This window comes from Sciurus carolinensis, chromosome 1 (genome assembly GCF_902686445.1).
Source record: "Sciurus carolinensis chromosome 1, mSciCar1.2, whole genome shotgun sequence".
NCBI lineage: Eukaryota > Metazoa > Chordata > Mammalia > Rodentia > Sciuridae > Sciurus > Sciurus carolinensis.
Window position 1 is genome coordinate 125,528,742 of NC_062213.1, and position 27,471 is coordinate 125,556,212.

A 27,471-nucleotide genomic window follows, 5' to 3' on the forward strand; every position below is an offset into this window, starting at 1 on the left:
AGTTAAAGAATAAAAATGTCTTTAAAAAAGAGGCATCATCGATATGTCATACTAATTTTTGAATCCTCCACTGCTTCAGATAAAAACAATCTTATCAACAGAGCTGCCTTCTTCTCTAAACCCTTTCCAACTGAGAAGAGGTAAGGCTTTTGAAATGACAGCTGTATTAAAATCTTGAGACTTATTGAAAAAGTGTCCTTCAATTTAAGATATATTGCAAACTCTTTAATTCTTATGTTAAGAGAAGATTGATATATATCATTTGCCACTGTCAGGTTGAAAAACAAAGAATATCAATAAAAAGACAGTTTTAAATCATAATGGATTCTGTTTGAGACAGTAATAGCCTCCAAAAAATAATATTGAAGTATGTCATGGCTAAATGCTGTTTCCATACTAAGTTTTCCACTTCGTCAAGATCACAGTGTTGAGATGACTTCAGTCCAGTCTCATTGGAAACTGAGACTTTAGACTTAACTAGTATTGGAAATGCATGTCATCTCATTTTTATCCCTTGCAGTGGCAAGTAGTAAAGTCAGATTTGCTTACAGTCATTGAAAAATGAAGTTCTTTTCAGCTGCTTATAAATAAACATATAATAAACTCTATAGCAGTGGCTATAGTATTTACCTCTGTGATAATATATTCAGGTTAATTTGTGGTGTGTTCCCTAGCTAATGTTTTAAAATAATTATGATGCATCAGCAACTTGACACTTTTTTCTATTAAAAATTCTATTTATAATAATGTGCAGCTTTTTGAGTATGAAGGGGATTTACTTTTTAATAACATCTATATGTTGTAAAAGGAAATCAAGGAAAAAATGAGGAATGAGCCTATACCTAATGGAGCTATCAAAACAAAACTATCTGGTTGGCGATAGGGAAAGAAAGTACCATGACTAATAAGTAATTTTAATGCCTTTTATTGACTTTGTATAGGGTTCCAAACTTTTATTAAATGGCAGATTTGACCTGAAAAGTAATTTAAAATAAAATTGTCTCTATAAAAGCAGAATATTTCCTTACCAATACAGCAGTAGATTGCTACTTCAGGCAGAGATAACTCAAGATTAGAATGGGCAGAAATAATAATCAGATCTGAAAAATCTGATCCGTGCCACAGGGAACCTTAGTGTATGTTGATGTTGTGTGAAAGAAGTAGCCACCACAACATAGTAGTCACTAGGTCCAAATGGACTGTAAATACTGTGGATTCCATGCCCTGATGCCTAGGGCTGTGATTTAATGACAACGCCACAGTAAAACAAAGCACAGAGAACCATTAGCTTGCTGAGGAAAATTCAGATGAAAAATATCCTAATTGAAAATTTTGACCAGAGCTGTGTTCCTTTGCATTTAGTGATTTAGTAAATTACAGTCTTAAGCTGCAAAGGATCAGATGAAAAAAATATCCAGATATGTGTAGTGTAATGGAAGCCTGAAAGTCAAGAGTCTGATTTTGGACCCTAACTTATTTACTCACTAATTCCATCTTGGAACATTTGGAAATATTGTGTTGCCTTTCTGGTTTTCTCACTATAGCTCTGAGACAAAACAATATAATTGCAGGGGTAGAATCCCAGCTCAGTGACTTAATAGCTTCCAAAGTAACCAATACATTATCTTGAGTCTCACTATTTTCATATGTAGAAGGGACAAAATTACAATTTTGTTTGGTTCTAAAACCCAAATAATCTAAGTTAAAAATAAAGAACCTAATTTATTTAGTATCCATTATGTACCCATTACTTTTAGGGGTTTAGCATTCACATTGTGTTAAATTTTACCTTTGGATTAATCATTTTTACTACCTTACAAATTGGAAACACTATACTGAGTTTGGTTGAGATGGATATGACCATGGAGATTATTTGATTCAACCACATAAATATATGAGTTAAGAAGGTGAGGTGCAGATGTTAAAAGAATATGCATAAGTAGTATAAGAATTAACTCAGGAAAATAGAATAATAGTATAATTATCTGAAAGAGTATTAAAAAATATGTCAAAGGTACTCAAAGAGATAAAGTCAGGAATAACATCCAACGGGGCAAGAGTAAATGTAATGCCTTTCTTAAGGTTTTGGAACTTGGTAATGGTAATATTAGGGCTAAAACCCAGGTTTTCAGTTCTCAATCCTACTCTTCTTTACTTTTCTTTATAATACCATCCTACTTCCTCTTTGGTTGAGTTCAACTGAGAAAGTGGAAGATACAATAAGTACCTAGATAGATTTCTGTCAGTTAACAAAATTCTACTCCCAATGGAAATAGTATTAGATGTTTTATAAACAGTTCTCAAAATTTACCTTATTTCATTTGAGATCATTTCCCATGGACAAGAGTCACTCTGTGCCAGATAATATGCCTGGGGGCTGTAATTCAAGTCTTATTTGTCTGTGTTGTTCTCTCTGCTACCCCCAGTGCTTAGAACAGTGCTCATTATGCTGTTGAAGGTTAGCCAATAAAACACCTGACATAACTAAACACTTGATAGATGCAGTTGAAGAAATAAATATGTCTTTAAATGTTTAGGGACACAGGGTTAAGGAAACCAACTCTATAGAGTCGCTTGGCTCATTGGTGATAGATACTTAGATTGCTAAAAGATCTGATGCTTGATGTCAGGGTAGAGTTAACATGAAAACAGAAGGTTGAAAATGAGCATTCAGTGCTTTGTTATCTTCCCCATTTGATTTTCACAACCCTTCTTTTCTATAGGGATTTTTTATACATATTTTAATGTGACCTCTAAGCAACTGCACAGGTGTTTTCCCTGAATTCCGTCCTCACCTTAACCTATTTCAGAAACTTCATCCAGAAATACAAGAGTTAATCATTTAATACAAAAGCAGGTATTGGCTAGTATGTTGTTCACTTACAATTTTGAGTTTTTATTTCAAGTCTTAATATTTAATATCACTGCTGTCACCTTTCTTAAATGTCAGCTTCTTTTATTTACCTTCATCACTCTTGCTTTGATCATACAGACTCTTTTGTGTTACATGGATTTGCTGTCAGGCACCACCCTGTGCTGGTCACCAGGCCTTTCTGACTCTAGTCATTGACATCTTGTCAACAGTGTCACCACCTTTGCCCCAAGTCCTCTGAATATGGCAATTGTTACCTTCTTGATTGACATTTTTGAAAATTTGTCAACATGCTATTTATTATTTTGGGAGGATGTCTAAGTTAAAGTAATTTCTTAAAATTAATTCTCTATTTTATTCTTTGAACAGACCCTTTGAGTTGTATGAAATAGAGGCTGTGAGTAGTAGTCTACAAGCCATTATCTTAGCAGTTGAAATTACAATTACTGGAATGTAATAGAAAACAATGTTTTTACTATAGTTCAGTTGGTAAACAAATTGATCCATTTATTCATTAATTTGTTTATATGTATGTATGTGTGTCTATATATATATTCTCTACTTATCTCTATCTGGTACTTGCTTAGATGTTTGTTGAAGAAGTCACCAAAAGTAGACTCCCTCTCTTCCCAGCCACACTTCTTCCTCACCCACATACTCTGTATTCTACTTCTGAGGAGAAACCACTTAAGCACATAATGTAGTCACATGAAAGTATGCACACTTAGCCCCTCCTCCACTACTTTGTTATTCTCCCTTCTTTTCTTATTATCACACTGTATTATATAATTCAAGAAATTAAAATTTACTAGTGAGAGACAGCAACAAGTGTACATTGTGAGTGGTGTCAGCAAGATATGAGGATAGGAGAATCACATTGTGAGTGACTTCAGAAAGATAGAATAGTATAACAGGGGAATCCTACTACTAGCCCACTCACAGAAATACTGATTTAACATGATTAACATGAAAGAATATCTTTGTGAAAACCCTAAAACATAGAGGTTATATACCTCCAATGTAGTCAAAAATGGAGAAAACTCACATTAAAAAGGGTCGGAGGAACAGTTTCTTCACATCACTGATTCTCCAAGCAGGTACAGCATCATGCCAAAATAGGATCATGTCAGGGCAGTTTTCTTCAATGTGGGAGTGGTCAAGGCACATATTCAACTGTCTGCATTTTGAAGCATTGCCTATGGAGCCCACTTCTGCCTCACTTCACTGGTAAATTGCCAAGTATAAACCCCTGGGGAAAGCAAGGAACAGGAAAATATGCTGGAGCTCACAGTGAGTAATATAGATCTTGTGGTGTACCTAGGCTCACACCAACAGTCTCACTGAACCAAGGCACTCATGAGAGGCTTCATCAGAGAGAAGAATCCTCCAGACAGCTATGCCTGACTGTCCCAGGCAGGGACTTCACTTTCATTTATCCAGGGAATGTAGCTTGCAGCTCCACACAACTACAGACATCAGCTAGAAGACCTGTCTTAACACAAAGCAACCCCTGCCAGTGGTATCCTAATGGGAAAACCTTCCTGATGGCCTTGCCAAACTGTACTGAATTGACATTGAGATTTGCCTAAAATCAAACCCTGGGCGATGGCCGATGCTACAAATTGACCTGACCAGAATTCCAGGCCAGCTGTGTAGTGAAGACTTTCCCTGTGAAAGCCAACTTGTAAAGACTAAATGCATATAATTTGGTGAGTACTAAAGTAAGTGATCACTTTCTCAAATGTGCAGCTATGAAAGCAAGAAGGTTGAAGAATCAGGAAATATGATACCATCAAAGGAAACTAATAAACCTTCAGTAACTCACTCTAATGAAATGGAGATGATAAACTACCTGACCAATAATTAAGAATAATAGTCTAAATGAAGCTTATTAAACTGCAGGAAGACACAGATACCTAGATATCAGGAAAAACAATATGAGAAATTCAACAAATAAAAACAAAAAAAGGCAAGGAAAAAACCCTCCAGAAATCTTATAACTGAATAATAAATAACTAAATAGAAAAATGTAATAGAGAGCTTCAAGATAGACTTAATCATGTAAAGAAATAATTATTAAAATCCAAGACAGGTCATTTGAAATTATTCACTCACTGTAGGAAAAAAACAATGCATAAGAGTGAAGAAAGCCTTCCAGAACAAGAGAGGAAGAAAAGGAAAAAACATGAATTTAAAGAATTGATGACTGAAAGCTTCCCAAATTTGAGGAAAAAAATAGACATTTAAATTATTTAAAATCAGTAGTCACCAAATAGGGTTAAATCCAAAGAAGTTTACCCTGACATATTGTTATTAAATTGCCAAAAGTCAAAGATATGACAGCTTTGAAAACATTAAGAAAAAATTGTTTTGTCACATACAGATACTTTGCCAGATAAACAAATACTGAAGGAGTTTGTTGTTACCATCAATTCTGCCTTATAAGAAACATAGAAGAGAATTCTTAAAATTAAAACAAATAATCACAAATAACAATGCAAAACTATAAGAACATATAAATATCAGTGGAAAAAGTAAATGTATAGACAAACAGAATACTATAATACTACAGTGGTAGTACAAAAATCCTTTTCAATCCTAGTACAAAAATTGAAAGACAGAAGTATTAAGAATAATTGTAACCAAACACACATTAATGGATATATAACATTTAAAGAAATAAACTTTGTGTGTGTAGGGAAAACTAAATCATACATTTTTTATGTGACTGAAGCCTTAACATGAGTTTTGGTGGGGACAAAACATATTCAAACCACAGTATTCACCAAATTATATGCATTATGTTTTAATATACCAATTGTACCTCAATATAGTTGTGAGGAAAAAGCATGTGTAATAATTATCATTCTCAATATATTAGTATGTAATTAATAAAACAATGTTATAGTGAAGCAGTTTTTGAATGATTAATAAATAAAAAAAATTAAAGAAAGAAAATATATTTTGCTTATTGCTGTTTCCTAACATCTGGGCACAATGCCTGCCATAGAGTAAGCACTTGATAAATATTGTAGAAAAGTTGATTAAGCCAAAAACATTCTAGATCAAGGGATACATAAGGTTTAGAAAGTCTATTTCACCAATTTATTGGGTTCACTGGTACTACTTTAGTTTACTAAAAAATCTGGTACTTGGCAGTAAGAGAATAGTTTACATGGAAATAAAAGGATAAGAAAGAGTATACTAGGAAGATAAATATCCAGTGAAATATAGAGTTTGGTGGAAACCACATGCTATGTGATCTGTGTATTTGTTTTATATATATATACATATATATATATATATATACATATATATATATATATTTACTTGATAAGTATATTTACACAAAGTGCCATAAGATAAGTTTAGGTAGGTAGATAGGACTAGTTCATATAGGGTAAAATAAAGCATTTGAATATTAATAACTTCCAATGAGAAACTAATGCAGTTTTGAGCATATCAAATTTGTTTTTAAAGGGCTACTCTGGTACAAAGTAAAGAGTGAATTTAATTAGCAGACAAGGAAAATGGGGTAACCAATAAGAAATAGTCCCTAGAGGTAATGACAGAAATCATTAGATTTCTGGCAGAACAGAAATAGGAAATGAGAGAGAAGAGATAGCAAAAATAAAATGTAGATTTTTAGTTTAAGATAAACAGGAAGAACGAAGGAGGTAATCATTTTTTTGATGTTGTTGAAGAGGAAGAAACTTACATGAAAAACTTACTTACAAGAAAACTTACTTAAGTTTTTTAATAACTGGCTGGTTTGGGTGGTGATAGTTATTTAGAATGAAAAAGATAACCTGGATTTGAATTAATGTAATTTAATTTTCTAGTCTTATTCTATGCCCAATTTATAAGCATCATTTGAAAGGTACAGTGAATAGAATTCTTTAAAGAAGTTAATAAAATGGGATCATTATTTTGAAGAAAATTTTCTGTAGCCTCATATCTTTTCTAAGGTTTTCATTACAAATAGTAATTTCTCAAAATGGAGAAATAAAATCTGATTGTATGCTGTAATTATGGTCATTGGACCTAAGCCTTTCCATCATGGAAGTAGCTAATCCAAATTAATTTCTTCTTTGTAAGTTTTCTCCCCTCAGTAGTTGTTTCCTATGAGAATGAAGTAACTGATCTACAGTTAATTAATGCCTTAATCCACCTATGAATTAATCTAAGTAGCTACGTGTGTTATTTATTCTGTGCCTTAAAGTAATCTCAGATGTGTGCTTCTAGAGCATCTGTATCCCAAGAGATACAGATGAAAGCTGTTTGATGATGTTAAATCTTAGGGAACATAGTGGTGATGATTTCTTCACCTTCAATCAAATATAATACTAACAATAGTCTTCATTTCAGTAGTGCTTTTCTTTTTTAAAAAAGAGTCACTTTTTTTAAAAAATCAAATTAGGGAAAAGTGCAATTGATAAATACCATTACAATGTGAGTTGCTTTACCCCAACAACATAACCATTTTATATGCAAATGTCTCTGCTAAAATTCCATGACCTAACCAGGTAAAATAAACTAGTGATGAAGAGTGATAATACAATGCTCAAATGTGAAGTTTTTATGTCGTAAGACTCTACCATTTTTACTTCTATTCTCAAATTAAAGGTATTATGATTGATTATATTAATAATATTTGAATAGTATACACCTTTTATTTTATTTTTTTAATATTTTTTAGTTTTGGTGGACACAATATCTTTATTTTATTTTTGTGTGGTGCTGAGGATAGAACCTAGTACCTTGCACATGCAAGGCGAGCGCTCTACCTCTGAACTACAGCCCCAGCCCCCACCTTTTATTTTTAATAAGATTTGTTCAATGTGTTTTTGTATGTGCTCTGTATGTGTTCAATCAAATCATCATGGAAAATTTTCAGGCTAGTTTCTAGTTTTGAGGACATTAATATTTTAGAAAAATAATGTTTATGTAAGATAGAGACAACTTGATATAATGTAGTAGGTATAAGATCTGAGTCAGGTCTTCATGCACCAATTGTTCATTGCTTACTTTAGAAAAAGTAGAAAGCTGTGTTCTTTTCTTGAACCTCACTTTCTTAATCTTTAGTAAATGAATAAGGTATGCTTTCAAGAGTTGAAATTTTAAAAAAGGGAATAAAAGCAAAATACCAACCACTGGTTCTGGCATAAAGTATTACTTGGATAAGTGTCTCTTTGATTTGGAGGATATATTTAGTGTCCTATTTTTACAGTAGACCTTGGCATTTACACAATTGTTGATGCTTGTCAGATATGATTCTTTATAAGCAGATGGGGGCTCCATGAGAGCACCTTTAAGAATATCTGTCCAGCTTAAACAGTGTTTTGTGCAAGGCACAGACCCTCAGTAGCCACTTAACTGAATAAGGTTGACATCTAACATGGTTGTGGCCAAGTGCGCATCACTCACTTGAGAATTTGGAATTGGACAGAGAATTCTTATGATCAGAGAAGTGGTTCTCCACCTTCTCTGTACAATATGATTACCTGAAGAGATTGTTAAGAATGTCTGAGTCCCACTCAAGAGATTGTAATGTAATCACTGTTTGAAGGCTACTGGGTATTCACATCAGAATTTTTAAAACTCTCCTGATGTTTCTTGTGTTTAAAGTAAAAAATGAATGGGCTGGACCAATATAATATCAACCAATATGGATAAAGAAGTAGAGGAGAGAAAAAGGAATGGATTTATATTTTTGATAAGATTCTTTCAATATGTGTGTATATGTGCTTTGTGTGTGTACTCAATCAAACCATCATGAAAAACATTGGTTATTTTCCAATATTGAGAATATTCATATTTTAGAAAAATAATGCTTGTGTAGGATGGGGGAGGCTTGAAAATAAGAAAAAAGAGAGCTGGATCTCATGGTTTTCCTTGGGAATTTCTACCCTTTCCTGGAGACCCAGCCACATTCCTGCTTAAATTTCATGCTTTGTACCCTCATGATAACCATCTGAGCCTAGTTTCTGTTGCTTATGACCAAAGGTATGTCCAGTATAAACTAGAAGTAAAAAGGCAAGGAGTGTAGAAAAATGTTATATTTTAGGCAGGATCCTAGCAAAATTGTGAGGTTGGTGTATCTTTATGTCACTATGAGATTGAATTATAGATTGCATATATTTACATAGCACTGTGACTTCGTAACCCAGAGCAGTTACTGACTATTCCCACTAGATGGCTCTTTGGAGAATTCTTACATTAGAATCATGGAATAATGGACTTTTGCATATTTGGAATAAAGTTAATGATTATTTCTTCTAGATTGATTATCACCTTACTGGAAACTGATGTGAAAAAGAGGCTAAGTTTCCAAGGTCTCTAGTCTAATACATTCAACAAATACTTTGAGCTTCTTTCTGCCAAGTCTTATGCTAGGTGCTGAAATTAAATTAAGCAGGAGCTATATATGTATATACACACCCACACACATAGATACACAAATAAAGAGTATGAAACAGAAATGATTTTACATATGCAGATCTGCTTAAGTTTCCCAGCAGAAATGACAGCTGAACTGACTCTGGAAGGCTTAATTGAAAATTTCAAAACATTCAAATCAAGTAGAAAATAATATTTCATGAAAGAGTCTAGATACACAGATGCATTAATGAATTGATGATTTTTAAAAATATTGCAAGTACTTCAATAAACTGAAGCATAAGAATATATGCATTATAAGAAATGGTAGGAGAGAGATTAGAAATAGTAGAGGGTGAAGAACCAAGATCAAAATTGGAATTACATAATATAAGTGGTTAATTCTTTATTCTGAAGATAGTGAAAGACCTTGAAGAAATTTGAAGATGGAAATGAAATGGGAAAATTTAATTGTAACCTATATAAATTTGGGACTTTTCATAATCTATGCCATCAAGTTAATTTTTAGAGTTATATTTTAAGTGACTAAAATCTTTACTCAATCTCTCCAGAAAAAAAAAATCCTGAGGGGAAAAATAGCAAACTATAAAAGAAAATGATCTTTAGACATCTCTCTCATTTTCAAAGTCTTACATGTCTGGCAAAGACTTCTAAAATAGAAATGTTACTCCTTATTTTTATACTTTAAGAGCTGGACATCTAGATTTTCCTTAACTGCCATTTTTACCATCCTCACTTCAGTTCTTTATGACTTTATATCCTATTCTTTTCATTTTCTTTTTGTTTTGTTTTGTTTTGTTTTTTTGTTTTTTCCACTAAGTGTATGTTGAGCAACCTAAGAGGTTGAAGAAGAATGATTGATATATTTTATTTCTAAAGAATGACTTAAAACCACCAGCCAATAATACAAAAAACATATCTATGTTGTTGTGATTTTGTCAGAGTAACTTACAGTTATCCACTTAACTTCCTTTGGCCTTAGTTTTATCTTGTAAGATAAAGCTTTTAAAACAGATCATCTCTTTGGCTGTTCAAGTTCTATATTTTTTTTTAACTTTTAGGAATAATAGTGTTACTGAAATGCCAATTCACAGTGGTCTTTCTTTGGAGGACACTAAGGAACAGGTTCTTTACCTGGATCTTCACTTGATGGGTTTTAGAGTATCACTGCTTCTTTTCAAATATTATCGTAAGCTATAGGTAGAAAAAAAAGACATATCTACCAGAGTAACAGTTTAGGGAACCCAGAAATGAATCCAGACATGTATGGTCAAATGACTTTCAGGAAATATGCAATTTGGAAAGGAGAGTCACACATGCAGAATAATAGAAAGGGATATTTACCTCACACCATATATAAAAGTCAATTCATAATGAACTGAAGACGTAAATGTGGGATCAGAAACTGTGAAACTACTGGAAGAAAACAGGGGAAAACCACATGATATTGGTCTGGGCAAAGATATTCTGAATTTGATCCCAAAAGCATTCAGTAAAAACAAAAATAGACAAATGAGATTATGCCAACATAAAAAGATTCTAGAAGTATAGCAAAGGAAACAGCAGTATTCAAAGTAAACCTATGAATTGAGAGAAAATATTTGCAACTTATATATCCATTAAGGGGTTAATATCCAAAATATATAAGGAGGTCAAAGAGCTCAAGAGCAAGAGAAAAAAATAATTAGAAAATACACATAGGACCTTAATAGACATTTCTCAAAGGAAGACATACAAATGGCCAACGGATATATGAAAAAAGGATTACTATCACTTATCATTAGAGAAATGCAAATTAGAACTACAGTGAGATGTCATCACATTCCTGTCAACTGACTGTTATCAAAAAGATGACAAATATTGCTGAGGATATGGAGTAAAGGGAACCATTGTACATTGTTGGTGGAAATGTAAATTAACACATCTGATGGAAAACTCCATGTATGGAGTTTCCTTAAAAAAAAAAACAAAAAAATAAAAATAGAATTTCTATGTGATCTATCTATTCCACTCTGAGGTATTGACTCCAAATATTTGAAATCAGTATGTCAAAGAGATGCCTATACTCCTATGTTCATAGAAGTCCCATTCATGATAAGCAAGTTATACAATCGACCTACGTGTCCCTCCACTGATTGATGAACAAAGGTGTGCACACACATTGGGATATCATTAATCCTTTAAAAGAAATTAATTCTGTCATTAGTGAAAACTTGGATTAAACTGGACAGTGCTGTGTGGAGTGAAGTAAGTCTGACACAGAAAGAAAGATACTGCATGTTCTCATACATGGAATCCAGAACAACTGAACTCAGAAAAGGGAGTAGAATGGTAGTTAACACAGGGTAGGGGGTAGAGAATGGGGAGATGATGATCAATGTGTACCAGATCTCAGACAGGAGGAGTATTTTTGAGATCTATTGTACTAGCATGTTGATAGAATTAAGAGTATTGTACATTTCAGATCTGCTAATAGTAAATTTCAAATGTTCTTATCACACACACAAAACAAAGGTTCAGTATATGAGGTGAGGAGCATGTCCCTAACTTGATTTAATTATTCCACATCATATTCATAAATCATAACCTTACTTTGTACCTCATAAATATATGTAATTATAAATTGACAATAAAACAAGAGTTTAAACAATTATTTTAATCTACTTTTTAATATTTCATGTAAACTGTGTTCATTTCTGAAAACATGAAAAATACAGTAAGCAAAATTCTAAAGTTATGAGTCATCTAAACTTTTCATCTGAGAGATATTTCTGGTTAATATATTGATGTGCACCCTTGGTGACAGATGAAGAGAGATGCTTACATGTATATATTTACTGAAATCTATACATTCACATATAGTGTTACCTCACACTTGTCTTAGTTAACACATAACAAAACTCTCATGCCAATACTTTCATTTCCTCTTGTCATGTTAGCAAACATTCCCTTGTAGGGTAAACTCTCATGTAACTAGTCTCTATGGTCGATATCTGGTTTTTTTGTTTGTTTTTATATCTGCAGTATAATTATTAACACAATTGGATGACTGGAAAGATGGTATTGTCTGAAATTTAAAACCCATATGCACATTTTTTAGAAAGATAAAAATGTGAGATACATTTTAAAGTTGACTTGGAAGTAGGGCCAAATGTCCACCTCTGAAGGTTTGAAATTTCTAAGAAATCCCAATTTGGAGATTGCATTTGGGATTTGGGAAGAATTAGCCTGCGGTGAGAACAGAAGTTGGAGATGCTGAGTTGCCTGAGCCATACTACAGAGCGGGAGCAGCCCTACATTGTGACAAAGAGCCAGGAAACCAAAACCACACACAGTCCTGTGTATGGGAAAGCATTGCCTGTTACAGTGGAGTTTTAGGTTATATAATTTGCTAATGCACATTAGTAGCAATTTTATAAATAAAATGTATATTTTATGAGAAGCTGTACTTCTCATGTGAAGGCGTTTGTATGTTTGTGTATGTTTACATTTTGTTACTTGTGTGCTTTGGTGTATTGCATTTGTTTTTATTTTGTTTCAAAGCTAAGGAAAATCTTGCAAAATCTTGTCCAAAACATTTCCTTTCTAAGTAATAAGGTTATACTCTTAAGAATTTAAGGGCAATGATCTATTTATTTAAAACTACATAAATTAGCTAATGCACATATTAGACATGTATCTACGTCCTTGCTGTTGCCTAATGCCATACATAGCTACAACTTTAAACAAACTAAATTCATCTATAAGACTGAAGAGATTACATATTTCAGTAAATATCTATAAAAAGAGAGGAAAACTAGCAGTGTCATTCATTACATGTATCTCTGCTATTGGTATTAGACACCCAGGTCCCCAATGTTGTTTCTGTTTCTAAGATTCTGAATGTAAGGAAGTTGTTTCTAAAATTTTCCCGGTATCTCCTAACCTCTTCCTCTCATGTCAGGAAATTACTCATTAGTCTAACCTAAAACCTGCTTGATTCATTTTAAATTATGATTACCCAAAGCTAAAAAAAAAAAAAAAAAAAAACCATCAAGAGTGATTTTTTTGCCAGATGTGGTGGTACATGCCTGTAACACCTCTCGGGGAGCCCGAGGTAGGAGATTGAGGCCATCCTCAGCAATTGAGACCCTCAGAAGCTTAGTGATAGGGTACCCTGGGTTCAATCCCCAGTACCAAAAACAACAAACAAAAATCAACCAAGAGTGATTGTCTCCTACATCCATCTTGTACATACTTACATAAACACAGGCACACACACATACCCACCCCATGAATTACCAATCCCCAATTCCCTGTTTTATACATTCTAGCTATTTTCTTTGTTTATAACCTTTTTTAATGGTTTTGCAATTCTGTGTGAGGGCAGGAGAAATTATGTTCAAATACTCAGAAATTATGTACCAAATACTCAGAGATGTGCCTTTTAGGGCTGGGGATGTACCTCAGTGGTGGAGCGCTTGCCTAGCATCTGGGAGGTCTTGGGTTCCATCCTTAGACACACACATGAGCGCGCACACAGACACAGACACACACACACACACCACATCACACATTCACAAAAGACTGAGGGGAATAAAGAAAGAACAATATCCTGGAAACCCAGCACAGCCCTGGTTGTAAGTGTCTGCCATAGTTGAAGGCTGGATGCCATGAGGCATCTTTTTGCAAGACTGGAAATACAATAGTCTTTCAATTGGCAAGTTTGATGCCTCTTTACATATTAAGTGAACTTTACTTTGCATTATAAATGGTGAAGGACTAGAAGTAATTTTTATGCAAGTCATGGAAATCTTTATCTACACAAGACACACTCCTATAAAATTAAAGTTCTGCTCAAATAACTTTTCTTTTGAGTGATGATTCACAAGAGAAAGAAGTTCTACTTTTGAATTAACTAGCCCTGTCCATTCAGTAGCTGCTTTGGCTGAGAAAATTCATCCTTTTTTATATTTTCCAGTATTATTTGTCTTTCAGAGATAAACAGAGCAAGAAAGGAAGGGGGAGGGATAGAAAGAGAGGAGCGAATAGAGAGGAGACGATGTTTCCTAAGCCCCTACTATGCTTCAGTGTACCATATAGATATGTTTTTACAGCAGATCTTTCCAATTATCCTGCAAGGTAACTTTATTACTTGATCATTTAACAAAAGTGAATGTGAAGTTTTTGTGCCAATTGAAGACTTTGATTTAAATTGTTTGGTACCTGTTTGATTTCTGAAAAAACAAACTTCCCTAATTCACGTGAGTACTTTATACACTTTCCCAATTAGATGTCTCCCTCTGGCTTATCATTTCCTGCATTTTCCAATATCCCCATGGGGTAGGAAATTAGGCAGCTGGCATTCCTACTGCTATACTGAAAACTATAGAGGAGAAAACACAGGGACATGTTAGGTGGCTTCCTAAAATCACATAAGCAGTAGTGAGATTACTGGAAATTGAATTTAGGCCTCCTGACTTTCTGTTGCCCATATCTCTGAGCACTGAGACATTTTCATAAATTAAGTACAAAGAAGCTGGGTTAATGGAACCAGGGAGATAAATTCTAAAATTATTCTCTTTTGTGTTTGAAACTCAGTATGTTTTAAATAGAGTTGTGTTTTTGTTTAATTGATTTTTATTTGTTAATACTCTCTATACTGCTTTTTAAATTAGCAAAGGATGATAATTACATATGAATTTGGTTCATTGCTGACTGACTTTTGGCCAGTTTTCATCATTGTAAACGACTGATGTAATCTATATGAATTCAAATGCTATGTTGAAGTGATTTTTATAAAACAATTACACAGATAATTCAGATGTAATATAGCAATTATTGAATCTTTGTTTTCTGCAGTCACAATATGGAGCTTCAGTTCCCGCCAAGCCTGAACTACCCCTCTTTTATACTCCTATTGATCTGGTGGACATTAGTGTGGAGATGGCTGGATTAAAGTTTATCAATCCTTTTGGTCTTGCTAGCGCAACCCCAGCTACCAGCTCCGCAATGATTCGAAGAGCTTTTGAAGCTGGATGGGCTTTTGCCCTGACCAAAACTTTCTCTCTTGATAAGGTAAGAATATATTTTTGAAGTCATGCCTAAATGTATGATATGTACTATAATTAAGGCACAAATAATACATAATGAAAATATAATGACCAAAATCTCATAGTTATTAAACTATTTAACAAGACCTATCATCATCACACATCAGGCTTTAACTTCCTTTCATTCTATCCATTCCTTGGAAGGAGGGGTGTTATATATTTCTTATTTTGTATTGTTTAGAAAGCATCAAAATATACATATTATGTAAGTGACTTTTCACTTAATCACAAACTCCTCATTTTTGTTTATTTAAATGCATACATGGAAATTATACGTATTAATAGATTACTATGTGATGTTTTGATATATGTATATATTGTGTAAGGTTTAAATCAGTCTAAACATATCTATCTCTTCAAACATTTATCATTTCTTAATGTTAAAAACATTCAATTTCCCTTCTTATTTTTTTAAATGAACAGTACATTATTGTTTTCTTTGGTCATTCTATTATGCAATATAGTACTCCAGAACTTCTATCTAACTGTGGCTTAGTACCCATTAATCAGCCTCTCCCCATCCTTCCTTCTCTCCAACACTCTCCGGCCTCTGGTAACCACCATTCTACCCTCAATCTCTATGAGATTGACTTTTTTAGTTACAACATATGAACGAAATCATGCAATACTTGTTTTTCCTATATCTAGCTTATTTCACTTAATGTAATGATCCCGAGTACCACCCATGTCATTGCATGAATGAAGATGATAGGATTTCATTCATTTTTTGGCTGAATAGTATTCCATTGTATATAGTATCACCTTTTTTTTTTTTTTAATGTTCTTCAACTGATGGACTTAGGTTGTTCTCATTTCTTGATTGCTGTGAATAGTGCTGCAATGAACTTGGAATTGCAGATGTTTTGAACATATTGATTTCATTTGTTTTGGATATATAAACAGTGCTAGAATTGCTGGATTATGTGCTCGTTCTATTTAAAAAAAATTTTTGCCATTATTGTTTTGCAATTTTTAGATGTGTGTAAATGAGGACATATGCTTCAACACGACGTTAGGGAGACCATGGATTTGGTTTGCACAAAATTCTGGGATTTAGTTAATGTCAAAATAATCTCTCACTATCATTTGTTGGTGTTCGTGAGAAGATTCTTCATGATTTTTGAATATAGGAACCCTGAGTATAGATACCCTGAGTTTCATGAGATATTATGAGTCTACCCAGACCAAAAGTGAACATACTTAGTAGGAAATAAACTACATATTAAAATTGAGACTGATTATCTGAGGTACACAAACCATATACATGCATGTTTTCAAAGTATGATGATTTATGCAGTGGAATGTGACATCCTTATATGGTTTTAAATCAGAAGAGAGCAGCAGAAGTTAACATTTCTTAGATCATTTATTGATAAAATTTTAGTTGCTAAGCCACTCAATGTATTTAGTACTAACTGGTAGTTAGTAATAATTAATGTATAAGAATGTGTGAATCCAGCAACTAAGAAAAGAGTATCATTATTTAAATCAGCCTTATCCTTAGGCAAAGAAAATAATAGAGAACAAACATGCCCCATTAAGCACATTCTATCCCTCTTTCTTCTCCTACTAGGATCAATAGCTGGCATTATTATGGGTAAAACATTACAGCTGTCTTCTTCTGACAGGTTTACAAGGTGCTCTGTATAAGTGTGGTCAAGAAAATTCAGAGAATCTTTAAAAGTTAGACAAATCAGTACTGAAAAAACATATTTCTTAAAGATTTTTATATTTAAATAGCACGTGGGATTTTTTTCTAATAAATCAACTGAATATTTAGAAAGCCTTCCAATAAACAAAGTGTAAAAATGAACAAATTAAACTGGATTCCACTTTAGAATATCATGAATAAATTGTTTACCATATTCTTTTAGAATATTAATAGTCTATGGGTCTTTTTTCAATTCATCCTTTAAGAATTACTGGAGAACTGTAATCACATATTTAATCTATTGAGGAAAACAGTCTCAGATAGCATTGAATAGCTATACTTGTTATGCTATTTTAGAATACATATGTGAAAACTGAAATCAGGTATAAGTGAAGAATTATGGCAAAAAGGCATTTGCTTTGGATTTTCTTTGCTTGCAGAAATTGAATTCTGATTAATCAGAAACACCAGTCTTTCCTCTGTTGGTGACATGCATTGATTAGTGATGCTGTGTCTTTCAGTAACCTGAGCACTTGCCTTTATTAGGATCACCAACAGAAATAAATTTGGAAGCTAACTTCCTTCTAAATCTCCAATTTAAATTTAATCTATTAATTCAAAAGTCTGTGATGTTGGTTCAAAAGGGGAGTTATGAACAAATGCAAATTAAATTTGGCACGTGAAACGTAATGATGGGGGGCTTTTCAGAATCCCTACTTTACTTCTTTTGATAGAGAGCACAAAAAATAACTTGCAAAGACTATTTTAAACGCATTTTTCTGATTTTAAATGACAAAAATAATGATGCCACCTTGCATTTATTTAATGTCATTTTCAAAAAAGATCACTTCCTATACATAAGTATGCAGAATTCCCATTTGCCTCATAAAGAACTACATTTGGTTTTCTTATATTGTCCCCGATTAGTGATTAAAACTGTTGTGAATGTATAATTATGTCTTATGAACTTCTTTGCGTTCTTATTGATGAAATGTTGTAGCATACACCCTTTTGTTTTTTATTCCTACAGACTTTTATCAAAGACATCTATTAAAGCATTATATATACTGTATACATTTGTGTGCCATTGTAGTATACCAATTGAGATTATTCCTATTATAATTTATTATGGCAATTCAAGAATCTATTTAAAATGTATTAAAATTCAGAATCTTGACATTTGAAATTTGGATGCTCTTCATATGACAAAGGTTAGTCTATAGAGTTTTGTTATCATATGAAATATTAATATTTCACAATACAGTTTTGATGAAGTACAATTTGCCGAGCCTGCATATGATAAAGAAATTAAACGCTTACCAAGGGAGTTCAGTAAAAAATTAGAGCCCTGCCTGAACATCTGCTGGAAATTTTATTATCCTGTCCTACTGACAGTGTGGTTCCCTTGTTTTTCTAGATTGACAGCTGAATATTGCACTGATTTCTGCAGCAAATACGTTTAGGTGAACTTTGTTTCCCATTTTTTTTTTTTTTGTGGGAGTTCAGAACATGCTTTTGATTTTCATCCTATTTTTTTTTATACTCTTGACATTTGTAGATGCCAGATTGAGGTCTAATACGCTGTAGCAACGATAGACCATTGACTTACAGTGAAATGCCAGTTGATATCTCAGTAAACAGAAATATTATTATTCTTTACTGTGCAGTCTGTATAAAAACTGTATGTGCTTTCTTTTGGGAGGCAAATGATCAGACTTTTAATGTCAAATATAAAAAGATCTGTGTTTGCTTTTGTGTTAAATAACACCAAAGATGGCTTTTATTAACTATATTGTTCCTTTCCAAATCAGTCTAAAAATGTCCCAAAATAACTAGATTGCTTTTCTTGATATTCTATTATTTATGTTTTTTTAAAGAATGATGAAATGATATTTAAAACAAAATTATATTACATAAATATATACTGGGTTCAAGCTTAAATTAAAAAGATGGGAGAGAAATCAACCTGTCAAGCTTAATTAGAGCTAAATTATCATGACAAAACAGAGAAGTGCTCTTTTTAACTAGGAGTATTAGAAATGGTTTGGACTTCACATAAAATAATCCCATGACCTCTGTTCACATTGTATTGATAGGACATGGATCAAAACATATTGTTTTTATTAATCATGTCTGTAAATTTTGTCCTGAGAGCTACATGTTCTCTACTGCAAATGCACTTATACATTAAACTTGAAATTTTTATTAAGAAAGTCTTGAATGAACATATATCATTGTAATAAGCATTAGATGATTACATAAATAGGTAAAGGTAAAATGGGCCTCTAATACATAAAGTACTGAAAACTAAAAGCCAAAAATATTTAAGACTCTTCATTATTTCTGTGGATTCAAGGTTTTGACTGTAACTGTTTCAGTAAAACCTTATACTACACAGAACAATGCCTAGTTTATAGTAAGGGTTTGATAAATATTTCTTGAATATTCATTGGATAAATGAATTAATAAATGAATAAATAGATTTTTAGCACCAACATATTGAGTTTTTTCCCCAGCCATATGAACAGATAGTTAACACATAAAACAATTGACTGTTCTGAATATTGATCTAAATCAAAGGTGAAAAGGCCAATTTAAAATTTTTCATATCCTATGTTGTTTCTATAGTACATATACATATACATCAGTCTAAAAAATGAAAATGTCAGTGAAATTTTTACATGCATGGATTATACTTGAAGACTCAGGTTGTTGAATAGCCTTTAAAATGCAGAGGATTATTTGGAAAACAGAATAAGAATCACATATTAGGAAAAGACATAAAAATTATCTGGCCCTGTTATGTAAGCTCCTGCATCAGCCATCACAGAAGAAATGTAACCTGCTCTTGGTCACTTCTAGTGACAGGAAATACCCTACATCTTTAAGGCCATGCAGCCTTTGATAGCTATGGAAAGATCTATTTTAGAAATGTATTCTTTTTGTTGACCCCAGATCAGCCTTCTCATAATTTGCATCCATGTTTTATGTATAGTTCTGCTCTCTGAAATATTATGGAATAAATTAGTGTGACTTAATACAAATAAATTGATTTTAAAACACAGTGCCTGCCTCCAAGTAAATAAATACCGTAAAGAAAGGCTAACAATTATGGACAGGTAGTATCATGTACAGAAAAGAACTTTGGCCTGGAAGACTCTAGTCTCTATCCAAAGTTGCTTCTAGATCACTATTGTGGACATATTGTTTAATAGTATATGTTGTTATGGTTGCCCTAGTTATTATTCACTACCATTTATCCAGTGCTTAGAATGCACAGACTAAATATCTTTCATAATTTTCCTACAAAATCCCTGTAAGCTAGTTATTGCTTTGTTTTCGGATGAAGTAATAAGCTGAGAAAGCTAAATAAATTGCCCAGGACTTAAAGGACAACTATCTCTTTGCTCACAATCATATATGTTGACAATTTGGGCTGAACTCATGTGGACAATTCTTCTGCCTCATATTGTGTCTGCAGGGTTTGACTGCATTTGCAGTCCTCTGGCGGATGCCTGGGGACTGGCAAAATGTTGTAAGGAGTCTAGAGCCTCAGGTGGAATTGTTGTAATTGCTGAGCCTCTCTTTGTCTCTTCATTGACTCTCTTGCCTTATGGTGTCTCATTATAAAGGAGGCTAGTTTGGACTTGTTCACAAGGTAGCAGTGTTCTCAGGACACAAGAGTAGAAACTGTAAGACCTATTGAGATGAGAACTCCAAAGCACACACTGTTGCTCCCACCATATTCTTTTGATCAAAGCTAGTCAAAAAATCAGTTTATATTCAAGAATAGGTAAACACCATCCACTTATTGATGATAAGAATCACAAATTATATCTTAAAAGGAATACAGATTGCAGCCTCCTTTCCAAACAGTCTTAACTTGTCCCGTACTAATAATAATTCACATCCTTCCGACAAGCAAAAGTGCATCCACCACTTTCTAAGACACTAAAATACCCTGATTAATGGCATTAGGCTCAACATCCGTGACCTTGTGACGGCAATGGGTCCCAATGCATCTGAAGTTACTTTGAAACAAGTTATTTGTTCCCCATACTTCCAACATAAAACACCATGGTCAAGCCAAGCACACAACTCTCATTAGAAATGGGAGAAATGGGAGATACATAGTATTCACATGTCCATAGCAATTTTGAAATAGCTTGGCACTTGTTTCAGGTCTCTGAACTCCAGGAATGGGGGAAGTTTCTGTTTAGGATCCAGTTCTGCTCCCTGGTAGTGACTCCTTAATTTATTGTTCCTACCTACTATTGGCTCTGCCCTCGAGGCTGCCGATTCTGAGGTTCACCCCCACACTCATCAAATGGCCAGTGATGGCCCATGTTGGCAGCTGAGTCATTCTCTCAGCATGTTCTTACCCCTGAAAAGAAGGTTAAGGCCCCCAATCCTCTCTTCATTTTCAGTTGTTTTAGTCCTCACTCATGGTGATGTCACCATAAAATTCTATAAATTAAAAAAAAAATCTATTAATGACTGACTATGCCACATTCGTAATTATCTTTAAAACAGATTCTTTCAAGTTTGGATGTATATTGCTGCTGTGGGACTAAGTCCTTAAGAATTTTAGAATTCCTATTTTCTACCTAAAATTCTTCTAGGACCTGCCTCGAACCATTCTAAAGTTGCAACAGTCTTACTAAAATATTCTTGATGTAATATTTACTCTAAGGTACTTTCCTTTGAAAATCTTTTTCCAACTAGAGAGACAAATTATAAAGAATAGCTTTACTTTCTAGCTCAGTCAGCATTGGGCCCTTTTGACTTGGTCTAAGTTTTGCTTAGCAAATTAAATATATCCTCCTTTAGTTCTTTTCTCTCATACAGTACTTTATTATACTTGGTTACAAACACTTCACTGACACTCAGCTTTCTGTCCAGCGATTTCCTTTGTCATATCCATAAATGCGTTAAGTACATTTTCTATTTTCCAAATTATACCCAACAATGATTTTGGCAAATGTTCTATCACCATATAACATAGCTGTTCTTTTCCCAGTCCCCAATAAAAATTTTCTTCTGACATTTTAATCCTCTCCTAACAGTTTGTCCTACATTTTCCCAGCATTTACTAATAACCTACTCTTGGTTTTTCAAGCTTCTTCCTAACTTACAATCTCAAAGACAATACTACACATTTTTAAAATTTACTATTCTAGCAAGCATAAATATTTCTGTATCATTTCTCTATTATTACATATCATACCACCCTATGATTTAGTGGTTCAAAATGGCAATAAATTATCTGCTCCGTTTCTATAGTTTGGCAATGCTGTCAGGGCTCAGCCGGATTGGCTTGCCTTTGCTTCCCTGGTGTTACTAGTTGTCACTCATGTATTTTCAGTCAGTTGACAGACTGCTTGGTGGTGGGCTGGTGACTGGACCTTCATTCGCAGTCTGAGTCCTCAGTTGGCATGGTAAGGCCTTTATCTCCATACGGTCTCATCTTCAAAGTCGCTCTACTGGGCTTGTTCACAAGGTAGTGGTACTGGTTCCAAAAGGCAAGAGGAGAAACTGCAAGTGGTTTTGAGGCTGAAGCTTAGAAGACACACAATACAGTTTTCATTGTGTCCTATTGCTAGGGCAAGTCCTACGGCCAGATCAGAATGAAAGAGCATGGCAATGGCTCCTCCCATTAAAAGGCTGAAACCCACCACATCAAGATTTGGAACAAGATCTCTTTGATACAAGTCCCAGATTTCTCCACTATTGTAGGATTCTTCATAATTTATCCTTTCAGAACCTGGTCACTTCATCCAAATGAAGGTAGTTTGCATCAGTGTTCTGCAGGAGACGCAGAGTTAAGTGGATTAAGGACACCAAGGGCTCTCCTCCAGCTGAGAGTGCAGCACCTGGCTATGCTTATATTTCTATTGAGAAATACAAATTACGTAGAAGCTTCAGTAAGAAAGAGAACATTTTAATTTACCATCTTTGAGAATCCACAGTCTTTCAATACCAATTCCCTATGCTATCCTTCTCCAGTCACACTGGCCTTCTTTCTAGTTTTCCAACATGGCAGCTTCTACTCTTTAGGACTATTTTGAGTGGTTACTTTTGCTGGAATGTTCTGCCCTCAGATCTTTATATGACCAGTTTTTGCATCTCATTCCTTTCTCAGATCAAAATTGCCTCCTTGGAGAAGCCTTTGCTTACCATTCAAAACTCAGTCTTTTGTGCCACATTACACTGGTGGTTTTTCCCTCACTGTACTTATTGCTGTATAAAATGATCAAACTCTTGATCATTTATTTGTTTGGATGTTTGTTTTCTGTTTTAGCCCTCTGTAAGAAGAGGAATATTGTCTTCCTTGCTCACTATTGCATGACCAGTGCCAAGAACAAGGTCTGGCAGACAGGAAGGACTCAAGGCATACTTGTTAGATGAATGGATAATTACAGGATTCTAATTTGGACTACAATTCCACATGACAGCTCTTCAGTTTCTTGGAGACAGCTCTCTTGCGCTATCCATAAGCCTTTTCTTTTTTCCTTTCTAAATAGTCCTGTTTTCCTTCCCATAATAAGGTTTGCAGACTTTTTACCATGTAGGTTGTCTGTTCTCCCATGTGGATTTCAAGAAAGTTGTTTCAATCCACATTATCTTAATTGAGAGGGAGATGTGCCTGCATTTGCACAAATTGCACAAATTGCTAGCACCTATCAACCAGATGAAAATTGAGGAATAACATTTTCAGGACAATAAATGATAAAAATAATACTTAAAGCTGAAAGTTTCATAAATATGTTATGTAATATTTTGGAGCGTGACTAATTTTCTTTGGATTATAAGACAGCACACTTACTTCAGTAACTGATTTTGGAAGTCTTTATTAGAAATAAAGATCTGGATATTTTTAGAACATTAAGTCAAACTGATTTATTCTATTATTATCAATAATTTCTATTACCTCATCATGAAGTTCTATGAAATAATACATGAATAATAGTTCATTGTGTTGTTTTTATTGCTGTCATTCTAGCTTCAGATTTTGTACATAATTAATTTCTCTTTACTGTATAATATTGTTCACCTGATATATAATTGTGCATTAACAAAAATTAAGTAGTTATAATCATTTAAAGAGATTCAATGTAAACTAACCTTGGAATCTTTTAACATACTAGAAAATGGTTTTCATTGTACTAGGAGTTCACAACTTAGCTAGGTTCTTTGATTATTATTTTGGCTTCCATTATTGAAATTTATAAAATTGACTTAAATGATAAAGGATGAATTTGTCAAAATGCTACAGTTCACATGTACTAGTTTTGTGGTAGGTTGTCTCCAGTGTTTACTATTGTTTACCTGGCTCTTCTATGATGTTACATCTCCTTAACAACAAAAGAATGTGTGTGTGTGTGCTTTTGTATGTGTGTTCTTGCACACTCACTCACCTGGGTGTGTCTTCAGTATTGAAGCTAAATCTTTTAAGGGAGAATCTAATAAAAGCACAAATGTCTCTCCCCAAAGTTCTAACTTAATCTTTCTTGCCAGTAACATGATGTTTGCTAGACTTAGTTCATTAAATGGAAAATATAAATTAAGATGTTTGCAAGCACAAGTTAATGAATATATTTCTAATACTAAATAAAATTATTTAATAGTAGCCAAAGTGATATTTTTAAGCATGGACATGGTTAAAATTATTCAAATTGTTCCAAATAATTTTTTATACTTTATTTCAAATTTGGGCTAGTTGACTATGAAGTAGACTAATCAATTTTCCAATATAATTACATCCTCAATTCTTCTCTGTTTCAGGCTGTGATTTCACGCTTGTTAATTAGTTAATCATTTTGATAGAGAGGACAAGGTAAGATTCAAATAGACTTTTTAATAATAAAAATAGATGTGTATAATTTTGATTCAGGTTAGCTAGTAGACAAACCTACCTTGTAATGGAAAATACCTCTTATTCAGTCAGCTTGCTTGCTTTCTTCCTCTTTTTCTCTCTCTCTTTCCAGACTGAGAGTAAACCCAGCAGTACTCTACCACTGAACTACATTGCTACATGATCCAGCCATTTTATTTTGTTTTGAGATAGGATCTTGCTAAAGTGCCCAGGTTGTCCTTGAACTTATGATCTCCTGCCTCTGTCTCCTGAGTAACTGGGATTATAGAGCTACATCACCACACCCAATCTTATCTTTTTTTAAAAAATTAATGGAAATTATCATAATTATTACTAATGGAAATTTTCTTAAAGTGTAGTCCTGCTGTTTGAGAAAGTGATTTGTCCTTATGCTGTTTCACATAATTCTTTTGCAGATTTTAAATTTGACTAGTTAAAAGTCTACATATTCTGAGTATATGTAGATGAAGCAATCTTTGTTTGAAATTAAGATGGATTGAATTCCATAATACTTTCCTTGCCTTCATATTTTCTTTATTGCTTTTTAACAAGATTCTAGTCATTGCTATGTAGGAATATTCTTAATCCTTCTTAAAAACAATACTTGATAAAACCATGATTACCCCACTGTCAACTTTTTTTATTAAGGATATACCTATAGTGGCTATTTTGTTATAAGATTTAGTCAATTTTTAGTACAATTGTAGTTCTCTTTATACTTCTTTTTCTTATAGAACTTGCAATGTGATTCATATTCAGTTGCCGCTATTTCTGCAATAAGATGCTATAAAAAAAAAAAACAAGATATCATTAGCTCAAGGAAGTTACTGATATTTTAGAGTCAGTCAACTGCCCTGTAAGACACCCACTGGTTTTTTTCTTACCCTACATCCTCCTCTGCTTCTTTCTCTTTAGCTCAGCCCACTGCCCTTTGCATTATGCTCTGCTTATTCATTGTGTGTTTGCCCACAATATCTCCTATGTTTGGAATGGTTTCTAGCTTCTCTTCTGCCAAGTTCACCCTCTATTAATGATAAAATTTCCCTTAAAATGTCATTAAGTAAAGTGTCATGTTAAAGTATATCACTAAACTCAATACTCTGAAATCTTTTACTAATTTCCTTTATGTACTTTTAAATAAAAATTTCATTCACTCACACATTTCGTAGTCACTGACTTGGATTGTGTGTGTGTGTGTGTTATTCTTTGCTATAAAGAACCTAAACTCTAGCTCAGAAAGTATGTGTACTATGATGTTAACATAAGTCAACAGAATTTTTGGACTGAAATGTTGCTTAATAAGCAGTATCCCGTCTTGACTCCCCCTCCTTTTTTTTAATAAGAAAATTAACTTCACATTTGACTTATGTCTTTATCCTGGAGAGAAGAGGTAGCACATGAATATCTGTCATGAGGGTGCCAGGCATACTTAAAATTCAGCATAGTATGTCATAAAATGGCATAAGCAGTTGTAGAGACAATAGGGACTTACTGTTAGCTAGGAATTTCAATGTGATTGTGTAGATAAGAAGGACTATGAAGAAGTTTTAAATAGAGGATTTGCATAATTCAACTTGGAAGCCTTTGTTGATCACAACACATCTCCATTCACTGTTTTAACAACTTTCAGTTCTCCCTTCCTTCGAACTCTTTTCTGATAAAACAGCTTTAATTACCAGGTTTATGTTTATATCATCTCTACCTTGGTTGTACCACTCTTCAATCATAAGAAGGCATCTCTTGCTCTTCTAATATTAAAAGGTCACTGACAACACGTCCTCTGTGACTGTGTTAACCATTGCTGTTTCTCTACATTCTGAATTTTTATAGAGTTTTACTAAATTGATACAAGATGGAAATGATTCTTTAAAAGTTTACTTATTTTTTATTGCCTCATATAAGCCTCTGGAAGTGAAGTTCTGTGACCTTCAGGCCTTGCTAACGAAGAGGTTCATAGCACTACTGACTGAACACTTCCGTGTTCAGCAGTAATATGGAAATCAAACTGATAAATTTTACTAACACATGAAAAAGTATTTCTATATTTTTTTGATTCTCTGTACACAAATGGAGTACAACTTTCATTTCTCTGGTCACACCGTCTGTATAATACATGTATATAGGGTATTGATGTTTGTCTCATTCTGTTATCTTTCTTGATAAATATAATTTCGTACATCTCTACTATTCTTAAGTAGACAGGCATTTTTTTAGACTGACCCATCTTTCAAACATTCTTCAAAATTACTTCCCATCCCTTGGGAATTCCCCTGTGGTTCTTTGGAGTCTTTCTTTGGTCTTGGCTAACTTCCTGCACCACTCCTGGAAGCACACTGAGTACTCTAAATTTCCTCTGCTGAGATTTGTTTGCTTTTCCCTATCATCGAGCTTGAGACCTCACAGCATCTTATTTTATATAGGCCTTTTACCAGAGAAAATCTTACATTTCTTTTGTCCTGCCAAATCCTAGAATGCAGTCTCGTTGTCATAAAAGTACATTTCTTTGAGCTCATCTTCTAGCAGCAGTCAAGTGACACCTCATCTCTTGGATATATCAAGCAGACCAGGACACTGTACACTG

General features: G+C 33.6%; 1 protein-coding gene across 1 annotated transcript in view; it reads left to right on the forward strand.

The window, feature by feature from the left end:
- Dpyd (dihydropyrimidine dehydrogenase) overlaps positions 1-27,471 on the forward strand; it is an 810,982-nt gene that overhangs the window by 396,140 nt on the left and 387,371 nt on the right. Inside the window, 1 exon segment of the mRNA XM_047549961.1 lies at positions 15,113-15,328. Coding sequence (XP_047405917.1) covers positions 15,113-15,328 — 216 coding nt within the window.